General features: G+C 38.3%; 1 protein-coding gene across 1 annotated transcript in view; it reads right to left on the bottom strand.

The window, feature by feature from the left end:
* The window catches only part of POLA1 (DNA polymerase alpha 1, catalytic subunit), a 189114-nt gene that overhangs the window by 41652 nt on the left and 131086 nt on the right, over positions 1–16376 (bottom strand). Inside the window, 1 exon segment of the mRNA XM_038163505.1 lies at positions 768–864. Coding sequence (XP_038019433.1) covers positions 768–864 — 97 coding nt within the window.

Below are 16376 nucleotides of genomic sequence, written 5' to 3'. Positions count from 1 at the left end.
CGGGGTGGGGATGATTTTGACAGCAGAGCAGCCATCAGAACACAGTCCCACCAGCAGCACCCTTTCCTCACAGGCATCTCCAGATCCACAGAAGACACAGCCCAGTGCTCTCTGTGGACATCATGCTTCAGTGCTGGGACCCAAACATGCCTTCTTTCAGAATTCCAAGCATTAGCCTACTCTCAGAAATGTTATTCTGTCAGCTTGAAAATCACTTAGCTGCACAAAACCCATTGATCCGTTACAGCTTAGAAATGTTTTAGTTCAGAAATGTTATGGTAATTAGGAGCAGACAAAAAACTCTTCCTAAGATCAGATTAATCTGTATTTTATTTAAGAGAGGTTTGTAGACAATTAGCATTACTGCTTTCCTTGCTTTCAATACTAACAGTTGAATGTAAATTTTAGTTATATACATATTTTAAATCATTTATTTACTGAAGGTAACATGTCCTTCAAGCAAAGAGATTTCTCTAAGTGTGTAGCATGCAAGAAAAGCACATTTTCCAAAACACAGTAACTTCAAAAGCAGAAAGGGGTCATATAACATATTCCTAAAGTGGTGAACTCTGACTGAACACATTCCCCTTTACAGGAGATTCTTATATTCATATTTTCTTCTGTTTTCTTTTACACCTTTCTTTCTTCCTTCCTTCTTTCTTTTACATTACAGCCTCATAGTTCAGATTTGAAAAGTTCAGTAGGCCCGGTGTCTAGCATGCAAACTGCTACTAAACCATAGTTAATTAATTAAAATTTACACATACCTTTATCTTCCTCAGTAACCACCTTATCCATCGCATAGTCCACATCAAAAATGTATCGGTAGAAGCAGAGCTGAGTGTACAGGGCCTTATCAGAATACTGTAATGTAAGAAGATAGCAATTAAAAACCCAACCCAAAAAGTGTGACTCTTGCACCCATTTCTAAGTTCACTATTAAAAAGTGATTATTTCTATTTGGTTTTCCTCCAATGCTTTATATGGTCTATTCGTGTCAGCTTTTGGAATTATTATTAGTATTATGCTACAAAGTGTCCTTGCTATAACCTCTACACTTTCCTCACAATTTACACTGAATACTTACATGAATCAACTGTAAGTTCTTATAAGTTCTTACAGAAACTTAAAATACATTTATCCATTCTTATAGATACACAAACCACAGTGATGCCTTAGCAAGAAAATGGAAATCATAAGAATGACGAGATAAAGGAATAATTTTGGTTCTTTAGTATATTGTACAATACAATGAACTAAGAAAAAAAATTAAAGTCTATTTTTTTATGAATACAGGTGTTTGTCTGTATTCCCCTCCTCCCACTCCAGCTGTGGTTCCATAATTTGGGACTGTCTCACCCAAGTAAGAACAAGTACATATACACCTTTACAGCTACATCATCACCTTGCTGTACACCTCTGTGAAGGATACTGCATGTTAGCAATCACACACGTAGTTCAAAAATCTGCAGATGTGTAGCTGTAGAATGTGCTACTCAATTAAATGGTCTGAAGGCCAGTTATGTCAAGCCTCTCTGCTATTCCTCTAGCTCCAAAGTGCACACCTGGATGCTCTCCTATCACTGCCACTGTTCTGTGCTCCAGAAATTGCTCGAATAGACATGAGATCCATCTAGACCACACTACAATTAAAACCTTTCAAGTTAATCTCAGGCACTTTTGTTCCATACAACGACATTCCCCTCCCTGCTACTGAATTTTAGATATTGGCCAACAATGGTTTGAAGGGTTGCTCATTACAAAGAATAAGATCAGTTTAACAGCATCAAATTTGGAAGTAGTGTCCTTTTTAATGTATTTTGTGCAGAGACAGACATACACAAACCCTCAAAGATTTCCTTGATGCACTATAAAACACAGGATGTGGTTAGACCAACAGAACACTGCCACGCAGCATACCACTAAGAATGATCCTGGAAACGCAGTGGAAGAGCAACTGGTAAACTATTTCTGCTGAAGGGAATTCTTCTTTAACTTAAGCTTTTCAGTCTTCTGCCCATTCAAGCCAAGTTTTGCTACTGCATTCAGCTAATTTTACACTTCTATTGACATGCAATAGGTATCTGTAACTATTAAGCAAGTCATGTTGAGACATCTGACAACTATTACTACTGCTTAGTTATTTTTTTATATATTTTAACAGTATAGTTTTTTTCCACTTCGTGTGAACCTATTTTAAAAAAAGACACACAGAAGCATATTTTATTCCTTATTAGCTATTCTACGATATGCATCATCATTATACTATTATACACCAGTTATTTTTAGTAAATCCTGATTACTGCTTCCTGAAGAAGAAAAAAGGAGGACGACAGCGATTAAGTTATTTGTTTAGTTTTTTAGATTCAGCTGTAATTGCTGGTACACATCTCCCTGACTGCACACATGAAGCAGGTTGAATAGAACACTGAAATTACCTCCTTCATAATAGTTTGTTTTGATAATGTATTGTGTGTCGAGATGATGAGAAACAGTTGCTGTCAATTTGATTAGCCATTATATTTTTATGTTAATTGCCATTATTGGGTCCATTCTGTTTAGTGTCACCATAGAAGCCATACAATGTTAGCATAAATAACAAATTGGAGTAAATTAGGAAGATATATTTTTGCCAATTCATTTTAATTGCCCCTCAGTCCTTCCGTCGGTTAACGCAGCTGTTGACCCATAATAAGCGCTAGGTCAATATAGCTGCTTGTCAATTCAGAAATGCAAAGTGCTGTGTTGCTGGTAATGGATATACAACAACCTTTGCCAGCCAACTGAAGCAAACGAATGACAACTCACATGAAAGAATAAAGCATCAGCTATAGAGTTGCGTGACCTGATATTAGTAGGCAGGCTAATTGAAAGTCACTGCTTAAATGGATAAAGAAAGTACAAAAATCAGGATGTAAAAATGTATACATGCACACACAGGCAGATATATATACACACACACTCTTTTTTTTTTTTAATAATGTCCTAGTAACTCCTTCCCTTTAGCTTCCTGTATCTTACACTTAGTAACTGGTAAAAAACAAAACATTTCAAGATTTTCATGCAATTAAGAATTAATATCATGGCATATTTATGAATACAAGGACAAGGCACCTTAAATTTGAAAGTACTTTAAGAACTATTTATATCACTGCTTCGTCCATTTTCTTAATTTCTGACAACCTGTAGGTTTAAAAAAGAGAAAAAAAATACCAACATCTAAAACTTTAAACCCAAATAACATTTAATTTTAATGACCATTTTTTTGCGTAAAGCAAACCCAACACTCCAGCATTACAGGAAGAACTGGAGCTAAATTTGTATCACCATGCATGCATTCTTTCTTCCCAAGAAAGACTGAACGGCGAGCACATGAAAATAAAACTCTATTTCGAAGCCTTTATTTACTCCATGATGTTTGATTTCTTTATTTCCTTAAGAACTAACTTCTGCAGGTGAGTCTGCTTCTTTCAGAGCTTCCACTCATGGAAAGAACATTTTGTTCTTTTCATGCAACCAAACTATTTTTTTTACATTGCATTTAAAACCACAATCAACAGATGAAGGAACAAAAGGTATACATTTTTCATTCACAGTTATTCACTGTGACAGAAAAATTAGGCTTCTAATATAAAAATAACAGATGTATTAAATATAAACCATTGTGTTTAGCCAACAAAATATTAATTTAAATCTAGGTTTGAAATGGCTGTAGAACTGTTTCCTGTAGCATCATGAGGCCAACTGCAAATCTCCTACTGCCTTCCCAGATAGAATTTAAGATTACACAAGATTACACAGCAGGAAACCGATGGTGTCTTAGAAGAACCGGTGCATTATGAACACTGGAAAAGCAAATTTTCCCATGACTAAGCATAAGGCACTCGGTCATGAAAAGAAAATTATCTTGCTCAGCTACCACCCACACCAGACAATGTCCACCAGGGCATACGTAAGGAAAGGAGACTTCCCAGGAGCTCCTGAAGGACGGCGGTGCCTCCACAGATGGCCACGTCCACCCTGCTCAAACACAGTGTCTGGCTCAGCATTTGCCCTGACCTGCAGCTGCTGGAGTTTGAACAAGGCACTGGGCTGAAGGGAAGCACCATCTCTTCTCCTGTCTCACAAATGCCTAAAAACTCAGCTCCAGGGCAAGGTCCCCTTGCACACTCACTCCAGCCATACCAGACAGCTCCCTCAGTCCATAACAGGAGTCAAGGAGTAAGGATTTTTCCAGAGAGAGCAACCCTTCTCTAAGAAGATGTGAGAACAGAAACTGGTCTTCTTAATGTGGAAAGAGAGAGTTAAAATAGCCAGCGTCCACCTTTCCTCCTCTTTTTTAGAACTGCAAAAGCTCAACTTCCAGAAAGTAAAAAAACCACTTAACCATTGGCAGCCATCTTCCAACCCTAAACAGAGCACTTGAGGAGAAATCAAGATGTACAATGTCTCACCACCAAAGAAGTTTAGTGGCAGCTGCATTAAGATGTTGAAATTAGAAGGCTTCTCCCTCAATGCTGTTAGTTTAAATTACATTCCAAGGAACTTCAGTTGGGATGCCTCACTGTCCTTCCTCCTGTTAAGAAGGCACCCAAGAGGGAAACACACCAGCCTTTCAAAGCCACTCAGTACTGAGGAGCAGCACAGTAACCTAGAGAAATGAGGTAAGAAGAGAAATCAGGAAAAGAAAGAGGGGAAGATAGAAGGAAAAGCTGATGGAAACTCACAACAGCAAGGCAGCAGAAGACTGAACTAGTGATTCTAGTGCTGATGTTTTACTCATCTGGATGCAGTGCTATTCCACGAAACACCTTTTAACCAGCACACAAAACCTCCGTTTCTTGAAAGCATTCATTTAAACAGGTCAGACAACTAGATGTCCTTATTTAGATTAATTTTAGAATCACAGAACAGTTTGGGTTGGCAGGCATCTTAAAGAACATCTAATTTCACTCCCCTGCCATGGGCAGGGACAGCTTCCAATAGACTGCTTCCACGAGGCTGCTCAAAGCCCATTCCAACCTGGCCTGCAACACTTCCAAGGGATGGGGGATCCACAGCTTCCCTGGGCAGCTTGCTCCTGTGCCTACAACCCTCACAGTAAAGAATTTCCTCAGAACACCTAATCTCAATGTACCCTCTGCTAGTTTGAAATTGTTCCCCCTTTTCCTGTCGTTACCTGCAAGAAACGTCACTGTGAATTCCTGCATTAACCAAACACATGATGGCCAGTGCTTCTTCAAAACTTTTCAGATTACTCATATTCCTCTGCATTTATTCCTCTTTCATTTATTCTCTGGCATCTCCCAAACTCTTATACTTCTCTATAGTCCCACCACACTTATAACCCTTTTAAGTCTTTTCTGCATCCTCCCTTTTTCTGCTCTTTTGCTTTCTTCCTTACCTGACTCTCTCCCATTTCTTCAAGCCCTTCCTATAGTGTATTCTTTGTTTACTGTTGTGCCACCCATGGTTTTAAGGATGATAAAGGCAGCAAGAAATTAAATAAAATCCACAAAAAAAAAATCCACCATTTAAGTTTGCTAACCCTAATAGACTGCTTTGCAAAAGAGATAATTTCCACAGGCTACAGAAGTTATTTGTATTACTTCAATTAATTATAATACAAAACAGTGGTACCACTTCATTAATCAGCTGCTTGAGAGAGTTACTTTTGTGAAAAGCCTTTTTGATCATTTTGATTAAAAAGAACAGTGGCTCTTACTACTGTGGTATGATTCAGTATGTCCATCAAACAAATCCTTAATATTTTAAAAACAGGAAAGAAATAAAAGGAAACAGAAAAGAAGTCTCTTGGCAGAAAAACGTGTCTCAGGAACTCTTTCAAGGCTTAGATGTAATGGAGCAAAGCGTACAGGAAATACTTCAGTGCTTTGAGAGGCATTTCCTCCCCTCCCCCCCTTAGAAAGATGCAGTAATTAAAACCTAATTATTATCTTCATTTTAAACAAAACCTAAAGTGAATACCAATTAATAACAACATACTAATGAGCATCTGCTGTGATGAAATTGAATATGAATGTGCTGCAAATTTCGGGTAATTTATTTTTTCGGGGAAGTGCCACTGGTCTCAATCTACAGCTAGAAGATTGTATAGACTGCACACATCTTCCATCACGGCTCTTACGTGCAGCAATTTTTTCTTTTCAAAAAAAAAAGAACATACTTCAACTTTGTGGATGTTTATATATCCAAACGCTATCCATGCTAAAATGATTTCAAGGTTATCAACTACTGTGTCATGTTTTACACACCTCACATGTTCTTTTAGCAAACCCAGGGCAGCTGCATTGCACACAACCCCTACTCACCAGCAGATTCTGAAGTCAGATGCTCCTGCATGGCAAGAGCTCACAAAATGTGAACTGATGTCACACTAAACACTCATAATGTGTGTGCTCCTTGCCCACGCTGATGTATACTTGAGTCTGGTCTTCTTGTGCACCACAAAGCCTGGTCAAAACACAGTGCTGGTCTAAATCAAACAGGCTGAAATAAAGTGCACACCTCTTTCACTCAATTCCATTAAAAACAAGAGGCATTTTGGTCACCATCCTTCCTGACAGAAGCCTTGGAAATAAAGTAAACAGAGAGGGGTGGTGTGTATGTGGCTTCCTTCTTAACCCTCCTAACTGTCCACCTGTTCAATCAATATTGGGGTATTTTTTTGTGATTTTGACTCAGAAAGTCCACTAAAATAGTAAAAGAAAACTGAAATGGGCATAGTAGGATTTAGATGTGATGAAATTTCCCCTAGCAGTTATGCTAACATGGACTATGTGACAAAAGAAGAGATCCTCACACGTACATGCAGGAGTCAATGAAGAGGAAAAAAAGCCCAGCAGAAGACTGGACACTCTGGAACATTACGAGAATTTTTTTTTTTTCCCCATTAAGTAATTGAAATGAAAAGAGCTTTTCCTGTTTTAAGTCCTGTCTAGCAATTAATGAGAACATTAAAAGCCCTGCTCCTCTTCCTTGGAGATATGTTGCTTTTTAAACAAAAAGACTGCGTGTCATCTGTGCTCAACAAACACTTTCTCATTTTAATGGGATGCAACCCTCTCCCCCAGTCTTGTGTGTGCACTGCAGCTCATCTGAGCGTGTAGTAAACCACACCCAGCTCACTAACCCAGCCAAAATTACTCAACTCTTTTCTAATCTGGCAGAACACTAACCCCCCAAAGTCAACTGCATCCTTGTGTGGTGAACAGCAGGCACGAGGTGAAACAGAAAACTGCACGGTAGCTGAAGTGAACAGGCCAAAACAGCTGCTGCTGTTAAGGGACAACAGGATGTTTCCTGCTTTTAGTTTTGGGCTTGAGTTCTGCCTTGCACCCAGCACTCAAATTCATCTGAGCAGCACAATTATCACACCTGGCAGCGAAACACAAGTCTTCAGTAAGAATCACTCTTTTTCTGATGTGTGGGAATCACTTGTCTCACATACCCTCAGTATACACTTGTCATGGCAAGTGTTCTTCACTTGGAAATTTTCAGCATCAATATGTTTATGACTAATTTTTGATATTACTAGTATTTAATACAATTATACATGACACAAGCACATAAAACTTGTGACTGAGCCTTTAACAAGACCAGACACTATCTGCTCTGAAGTATCTTTTTTGGTAAGAAGATTATAACAGCAATTAATGACTAACAGCAATGACTAACTGCTGGATGAAGCTCTGGTTTAGTGAAAGGTGTCCTTACCTAAGGCAGAGGGGTTGACAGTGGATGATCTCTCTTATGTTGTTTTAAAGGTTCTGTACATACACAAAACACACACAGTGGCCAACCACTGACTTACACCTGTGATCTAAGGTTTCTGGTCAAAGGATACTTGTCATTGTTAATGACAGTGGAATAGGAGAAAAAGGTACAGCAGTTGGGTTTATCAAATAATGTAAGGCTTTGCATTCTAAATCAGATGAACAAAATATGCTTTTAAAAATTAACTTCATCTGTAATCTGCCTCACAGATCTGGGGAGCCTCTAGAATATTCACGTTGTCCCTCTGAAAGCAGGGTCATTGTATAACTGAGGAATTTGCAGACTAATCAGTCTGAATATCCTACATTGATGCACTTTTGGATAGGGATTGTGCAGAAATTCTCAAAGGTTAAGGTTTGAAGTTTTCCATGCCAAACCAAACAGATGAGCTTTACTGGACATCTAATGAAAGATGGATATGGCTTTGGAACCTGACTGACCCAGCAGCACATACAAGCAAAACTACAAAACTGTATTCAACCAGAAGCATGGAACATTACTCTGGAGCATTACCACATGATCCCCAAATCAACTGTATTTTAAGAGCCTCTGATCAAGAATATTTGCACCCTTCAATAAATTTCTGCTTGAAATAAGCAGCAAATAGATATTATCCTATAACATACACCCTCCTTGGTATACAAGACAAATAGAATTTAAAAACCCCTCATGTTTACAATTTTAAGGGAAAAACCCCAAGCACTTTCAAAGTCAGTCATTAATTTATGGATTTCTGCAATTACCTAACCCTTGATAATCTGGGATAAAAACAAGTCAACAAAATAGGCTTGGTGAAACAGAACTGCAAAGCAAGTTGTAAAGCAAAGTTGTCATTTTGCTCTGGAGACAAAGCACCATGGCCAAGTATTCCTCAGCTTGTTTAAGTGTTACAGAACAAGCACAGCTCCACAGCTCTGTCTCATTCTAGAGAATGGATGGGTCTACTCACTGAAGAGCACTCAACTGCAGTTAACTATAGGTCATCTGCTTATTCGAAAGAGTAAAAGACTTGTAAGACCTCTCATCACTGAACAGAATTCTTTTAACTTTCAAGTAATTTCATGTATTTCCATAAAAAAATTGTAAAGCCATAATGCTCTTTCTAACACTGAACTGTAAATATCCAGGAAACTTACCTCAAAGAAGATGTGCTACTACAGCTGAAAGAATCAAACAATCAGGACTCTGCTGAGCTGCAATCTGCATACAAGATCCCTGTCCTTACTCATGGAGAATGTAGCACAATCCCTTGCTCAGGACCCACACCTCTCACAGCTGGAAAACAAATCAAGTGGGGCCCAATCTAGAAGATTAAGAGGGGTAAATTCTGCCTGTAGGGAAGGAATCTGCATAAGTTACCTCCCAGACCAGAACCACAAATCAACCATCTGTCAGCCACAGCCGTGCCCAATGGCAAAGAGAGGGAGGCCATGACCAGAGGTGTCCTGGAGGTCTCTGCAGAGTAGCTACAGAGCTGCTTTTTACCCTTTTATGCAATCTGCTGACATGTTCAAGAATGGTTGTGTATTGCCAAGGATGAGCAAAACACCCCTCATGATCTTATCTGAGGCACATTTTGAGTCTTCTGTCTGCTTGCAAAAAGAGAGGGTGCTACCCCTGGTGCTCAGCTGCAGGAAGCCAAGGGTAACAATGGAAAAAGCTGGTAGAACAAGTGCTGCCCTCAGTCTAAGCTGTAGCAGAAGTACCAAGTTACAATCTGGAAGTAAAGACATTTCTGTTTACATAAATTAGTTTAATCTAGCTCAGTACTTGCAAACCTTATTTTTATTTACTTCTTTTAGAAATAAAGTTCTTCCTCACTGATGGGTACACTGTACACAAACATTTGGCACTTGTCAGCTATCCAGAAGTGTACACTGTAAAAGTGCAATCTGTGTAAGCAAACTGCCTTATACATATTTATTTAAATTAGAATTTCGTTAAGAAATGGGTAATGTTGCATTTCTTTTCCACAAAATAATTTATTAATATTTGTGAAAGCCTTTTTTTAGCAGAATCTTGATTATCATTCAACAAGCACAAGTAAATAATTTAAAAATGGTTTATTATTAAATAAACAACACTATAAATAGGCTAGATACACAAGCAAATAAGCTTGTCTAAATATGTTTTAGATGTAAAATAATGCATGTGAAAACAAAAGAAAAAGCATCCCTTACAGTAAGGGAGCTAAAAATACTGCTTTGGATTACAGTGTTCCTGTTTTTCCAAGACTTCAGGAGTTGACTCCCTAAATTCCAGGTATTAGCAAGAGAGTAAAAAGTTTGAAAAAAGGTTTTCACCTTCAACTCCTAGTTTCCCCCTTTTTAACAAACTATAATTTGAGCTCAAGTAGTTAAATAACCTGAAGCAAGGTGTGGCCTGGTGTCTCTGGAGCACCTCCTTAGACTTTAACAGAATGGCTCTACTAAATGCCAGAGGAAAGTAGTGTCACACAGATGACAAAGTACAGGACAGCATCTTTTCTAAGATCAGCTGTGTACAAAGACACATCTCAGTGACTTATGAGACAACTTTATGAGGCAACTTTCAGCTACCCCAGGGTCAAAATCAATCAACACCTTAGGTACCAGACAACTCCACAGAGATTCCAGCTACTCCTTCCACATGTAGTCAATGTGATGGAGGATTTATCCCCACACACTTTCCTTTCCAGGTACAAGATATGTTATATTCAATCTTCTTCTCCATAACTCAAAACTGACTCCTCAGCACCATAACCAGCACTGCCATCAGGTGATGTATTTTAGTTTTTAATGCCATCTTCTCTACACACATCTCTGGCACTGCCTGCCAGTCTAACAAGTTCTGGGTGGCACATGTTTCACCAGACAATGCATGCTTAAAACTGATTGTCACCACTGTTAAGTTTTTAGACCACTTTGAGAAAAAGCCATAGATTCTTTCCTGTTCTGCACACTTCAACTGGCAAATCCAAACATGAAAAGAAAGACTCCAATCCTAAGATTATCCACAAGGAAAAAGTGTTAAGACCACCTAAGAACAAGGCAAGAATTAAAATCTTTTAGGTTTTTACTTTTACACTTTTCATCCTGGAACATAAACACACCCTATTGACTAATAGATTAAAAGTATAGTCAAAAGTGTTCTGAAGATTAATGTTTTCCTCAGAGGCTAGGATTAAGTTTGGAGGTTTTTTGCCCTGGATGTACACATCTATCTGGGCAGAACTATCTGGTTGTATTAGGAGTTTTGAATGTTCACATTCAGCAAGTGAAGAAATCTTAAATTTAGTCTTTCAAACTTTACTAACCAACTCCTACAAATAACAGACAGGAAAACTGCATGCTTCTTCTCAGCCCTGGCACCAAAACACTAAAGCAGGTCAGGTATTCCTTTAAAAATGAACTATGTTATTTTACCAAAAACAAATTATACTATTTTACCGAATACAAAGGAAGACAGAAAGTAATTTGTGTGGTTCCAAAGCAAGAAGTCTCGTGATAATGGGGCTTCCAGGCAAAAGTCTGTAGGAAGCTCAGGAGCAGTGTCCAAGTGAGGTGAGCCTCACAGGAAAACCATGCATCTACTTTGCACCATTTCTGAGTAAATTCTGACCTACAAGCTGGAAAAGGAATGTGGTATAGCTATAATTAGACTTAGTACCTCCAAGTGCAAGGGATATTTTGTCTATAGGACAGAAGAAAAGCAGCTGGCTATGACTGGAAGAGATAGAACATCCCAGTTTAGCAGCAGTCAGCTGGTCTGAGTAACATTTTTTTTCATGATTAGAAGAATGTTCTCATTAGACTAATACTCTTTGTCTTCGAGCAGCAGTCTAACAATTTAGAACCAGTAGCATTTCATTAGAAAGATACTTCACCTTTCTGACAATAGCAACTAAAATTTTCCTAAGAAGTTCAACATATCTGACAAGAAATTGTATCAAATGCTTCAAATACTGGACTCTGCTCACAAGAGAAGTTAAAATATGTAATCAACAAATACAACATCTGAGCACATATAACATTCTGCAACTTGAGAAGCTTCAATGAGAAGTACAACAGTACAAGACAAACATTCTCACCATTAAGAATCCTAAGAGTTAAGAAGTCTTAGCAGCAACTTTTCCCTCCATTGTAGTGATCACACAGAACACACAGGTACTTGCAGTACAAAGCTATGTAACCATTCAAGGGTGCTTCAACGGTGAGAATCCACAGCAGATGATAAATTGAGAAAGGGAAGAGTATGGACCCCGAGTGTACAAAGTCAAGCAGCTCCCTCACAGGACTTCCTCCCCTCTTTCCCAAGCCTGTGACTGCAGCTACAGCCCTGCTCTAACAAGACAACCCATAAAAACAAGAAAGGGGGAAACAGAGAATTTCATCAACAGGACAGACATTTCAGAAACTTTTCAGCAAGAACAAGTGACATCTGAATTTGAATGCCAGTCAGATGGTTCTCAATCACAGTGCAATGCTTGTAAAAACATTAGGTAAATCTGGACAGCTCAGATAAAACTGTTGTATTGCTCTCAGAAATGCTCATTTCCACTCAAAGAGGTGAACTCCACCAGATACAATGCTCCTAACAGGAGCATTGCTCCTAATTGCTTCTATTAGGAATTCTATTAGCAATGCTCCTAATAGAAGGAGTTGATGTCTACCAAAATTCTGTAGGCTAAAGGAGAAACTGGAGACTTTGTCACATACTGCCAATATTGGCATTAGAATAAACATCACCACCATTTACCTCCATACCCACAAAAAGCAGCCCAATCAAAACAGAATACATGTTAATTTTTCTAGCAACACATAAAATTGTTTGTAAAGATTCACTCTTCCTCATCTAAGTAACTTATCTGCACTCACAATCTCTGCACACTGAATGTCATCCTCTGAGCAACCACCTTATTTTTCATCAGACACCAAACAGGCCCATCTTGAGACTGCACAGTGACACTCTTTGCTTCTTTGGGAATCCACAATTTTAGATGCCAGCTAAATCTGCCGTGTGAAAGAATAAAAGTAGAGAGAGAAGCTAGATTTCAGTAACCCTAAAAAGCAGCTAAGCAGGCTGCCTGTCATGATACATAGTTTAGAGAAATCCATAACTGATCCAAGAGAATAAAAGCATTACTAGGCATGATGCTGGCTCTCCCTGGAGCTTCTCCTTCTCACACCTCTTTGAGTGCTGATGCTGTAGCAGGGACCCTCCAGAGAACTCGTGTTGCTGCCATCACAGTACTCAGCACACAGCCATTTTGGCCATTCCACTCTCAAATGCATCTCCAAATCTTTCCCACTTAAAAAAAGAAGTGTCTTATACCGTATAAAAAGCTTGTAGGAGGCAAAACACAAGGAATCTCACAGGGAGCATGAATTATTATTAATTAAGACATGTAAATTGTTAAGCTAGTAAAGTTGTACTTCTGAGATTTAAAATACAGCCAAACAAAAAAAAAAAATATATCAACCTGAAATTCAGGACCAGGGAAGATACTGATAAATGCATGCAATAAATATGTCAATCATGTAATTTTAAATCACAGTAAGGCTGGGAAAAAAAATGACCTTATCCTTTAGAGTATCATGCAGCACCCCAGTGCCCAAATTACAGGGGATAAAAAGATGAACAAGGAAGAGACATTCCATTTGAGTAGAGAAAGAACAGACTCCCCAGAGAAGCTGCTCTCAGAGGATTTAGTAACAATAACTTTAAAAAAGTAAATTGAAAGTATATTTAGAAAAGGTAAACTGAAAAACTTCTGGCCAAGAAAAAGTTACATTGCCTAATTAGCACCTCTGTAAGCCAGACAGAACCACAGGAGCACCTAATAAAATACATTTACTGCAAATCATTGCTATTGTTCTACACTCTTATAACTTTATCCTTACAAAGTTATGATTTTAACATTGTTAGTCTTAAATCCTATACAATTAAAAGCTCACTCCAATCCTGCACAGCAAGGCAGCTGATTTCCACAGGTATGGCAAGTCTGACACACAAACAGCAGCCTGCTCATTGTCAGGCTGGGTCTGTAACACGTACCAGGGCAGGTGACAGTGCACCTGAATCAATACCAAAAGAATTATTCAGAAATACCACAGTTCCCCTTCAGCTCTCCACAACGGAATTCTTTGGGACTTTTCAGCTTCATGATAAAACCAAGACTGCTGCTAGTAAGGCTGCATAGATGTCAAGGACAATATAGCCAAATATAGCCAGTTGGGAAAGTTAAGCATTACCTCAATCTTACAGCTTGTACAGCAGACACTTTTTTTCACTGTCTTTTCATTACAGCCTTTCATCTTTATTCACCAAATTTATATATCCCACTCAATTTTATCATCTTCATTCCACTGTATAATTCTGCAATGGAAATTGTCTCTTGAAAGGATGTAATCTTTAATACATTGTTTCTTCACAAGGCTTCAAGACTGTATTATCTACATTAGGTAATCAATAACTTTTTGTCTAGTGATACACTGAATGTATTCAGTCCAGAACTGTCAATTCTCTTGTTAAGGCTTACAGAAGTACAAGGGAAAACTGCAAGCTCAATTTTTTTTCCCCAAAAGGCTGGGAGAGTAGTGGATTTTAAAAAAGCATTTGTGTAGAAAACAATAACTTTATACATATAGTACTATATACATGTAGTACAACTAACCAGAGGAGCTGTCTCAAGCAGAAAGTTAATTTTTATACTAGCTAGCTCATTGTTTGGAGCATCTATGTATTTCAACATTTGGGATGAGGAATGGAGCTGAAAGCTGACTGGAAGACACAAATTCGGTTAGATAACAACAACCTTGTGTGGAAGCAGGAAAGCAGCCAAACCTCATCCTATTTATTATCCATGCCAACAGGCTGTTTTGTTAGGTGAGGATTTTTGAGTGGTTTTCAGCAAGGGGAAGAGCATTCCAGCCTTCTCAACCTTATAGTGAGCACTCATCTGCATTATGCACTAGCTGGAACCTTTGAGCTCTTTTAACAAGATCACCCATGCAAAAATCTAGACAGCAGGATTAGAGCACTGATGAACAGTAAAGTAAAAAATGGAGAAAAAGGCAGCATTTTCTTATCCATGTGGAATTACTGAAAGGTACTCTCTCTGTTTCTGCTGCCTGGGTGCTCAGAAGCATGACATTCAACAAATCATCTAGATCACAAAAACAGAGTAACCAAATGCAGATATGCCTCTTCAAGCAAGAAGTACTTCTGTCAATACATCCAACTCACAAGCAAGATAGAAGACAACCTATAGAGCAGAAAAGCATTTTCATATCACATGGTTATCAAAAAACCTAAAGGTTTTCAGAGTTGTGCAAGTTCTCAAAAGGAGTTTTGGACTTATGAGACAGAACATGAACATCTGAGTTTTGTCCAGCACCATGTGAGTAAACAAGACAGCCTATTCTTCAACTCAAACTATGCTGAAAGTTTCATGTAGCACCATAACTGTTTTATCAAAACCTGTTCAAAACTTTTCCACAAAGAAAACCTAAGACCAAAAAAAACCCGTTTCATGATGAAAACTGTAATCAATGTAAGTTAGTTCCAAGAACACAGCTTTAACAAATGCTATTTCATAGCTTCTGTAACTTTCCTCACTTCCTTATGCTGTAGAAGGAATGTTATTAGTTGTACCATCAAAATATCAGGAAATCCAAAATGGTGGTGAATTAATTTCTTCACACTTCTTGAAACACCCTCCCCTATGTAACAACCAACTCCACAGAAAGTATTCTGATTAGAAGGCAATTCTTCTCCACTAGCCCTTCTCCCTTTGTTCTACAATCATTCTCAATTGTTCTACAATTGTTCACTCTTGAATTACACTCCTAGTCAGTTCCTGCACAAGAGATCAACCAAAACCAAAAGATTCCAAGGAGTTCTTCATGCTGGACCCATCCTTAGACGGGAATAAAGCGTTGTCTTCCAGAGGAAATGAAGGTGGCTCACAGCCATTAAAGGTCCTGTGGGCACCTTCTGTTAAGTTCTGGTGGTTTATCCTCAGCATCCCAGCCAAATTAGCTTTGCTGGAATAAAATTTGCTCAAATGCCTCAAGCGCCCTTTGACGCTGTGTTCCTCAGCTCTCGCTCCCAGCTGCCACGTGATGCTTCTCTAGGTTGTTAAACAGCTGCTGCGTTCAATCTTTGAGGTAGCTGCACTTCAGTGATAAAGTAAGTGAACCTATATATAGTTTGTAAATCCATTTGTTATGTCTAAAGTACTTTGAGATTTAGAATGTGCAAGAAAGCATACATATTAAGCTTTTTAAACTCTAAAAAGGGGGACTGCCATAACTGGCAGGATCCATGTTCAATCACTTTGTACTTAACGGTTTGAAAAAAATTACATGCAAATTATTTAGAATTTTACTCCACTTTTCAAAGCATGAAGTTAAATGTTCCCATTTCTAAAAATACTAATAAAAATCAATAACTATTATTCAGTATTCATTTGATATTTCACAATGGACCACTGTGAATTTGAACTCCAGGAAAGGTTGCTGTTTCAAGCCTCCAAAGCGTTATTATATACAGCACAGAGAAATAATAATTTAAAAACCCGTACAAAAAAGAAGAAA

Source organism: Motacilla alba, chromosome 1 (genome assembly GCF_015832195.1).
Source record: "Motacilla alba alba isolate MOTALB_02 chromosome 1, Motacilla_alba_V1.0_pri, whole genome shotgun sequence".
Classification (NCBI taxonomy): Eukaryota; Metazoa; Chordata; class Aves; order Passeriformes; family Motacillidae; genus Motacilla; species Motacilla alba.
This window is presented reverse-complemented; position numbering and strand designations above follow the sequence as displayed.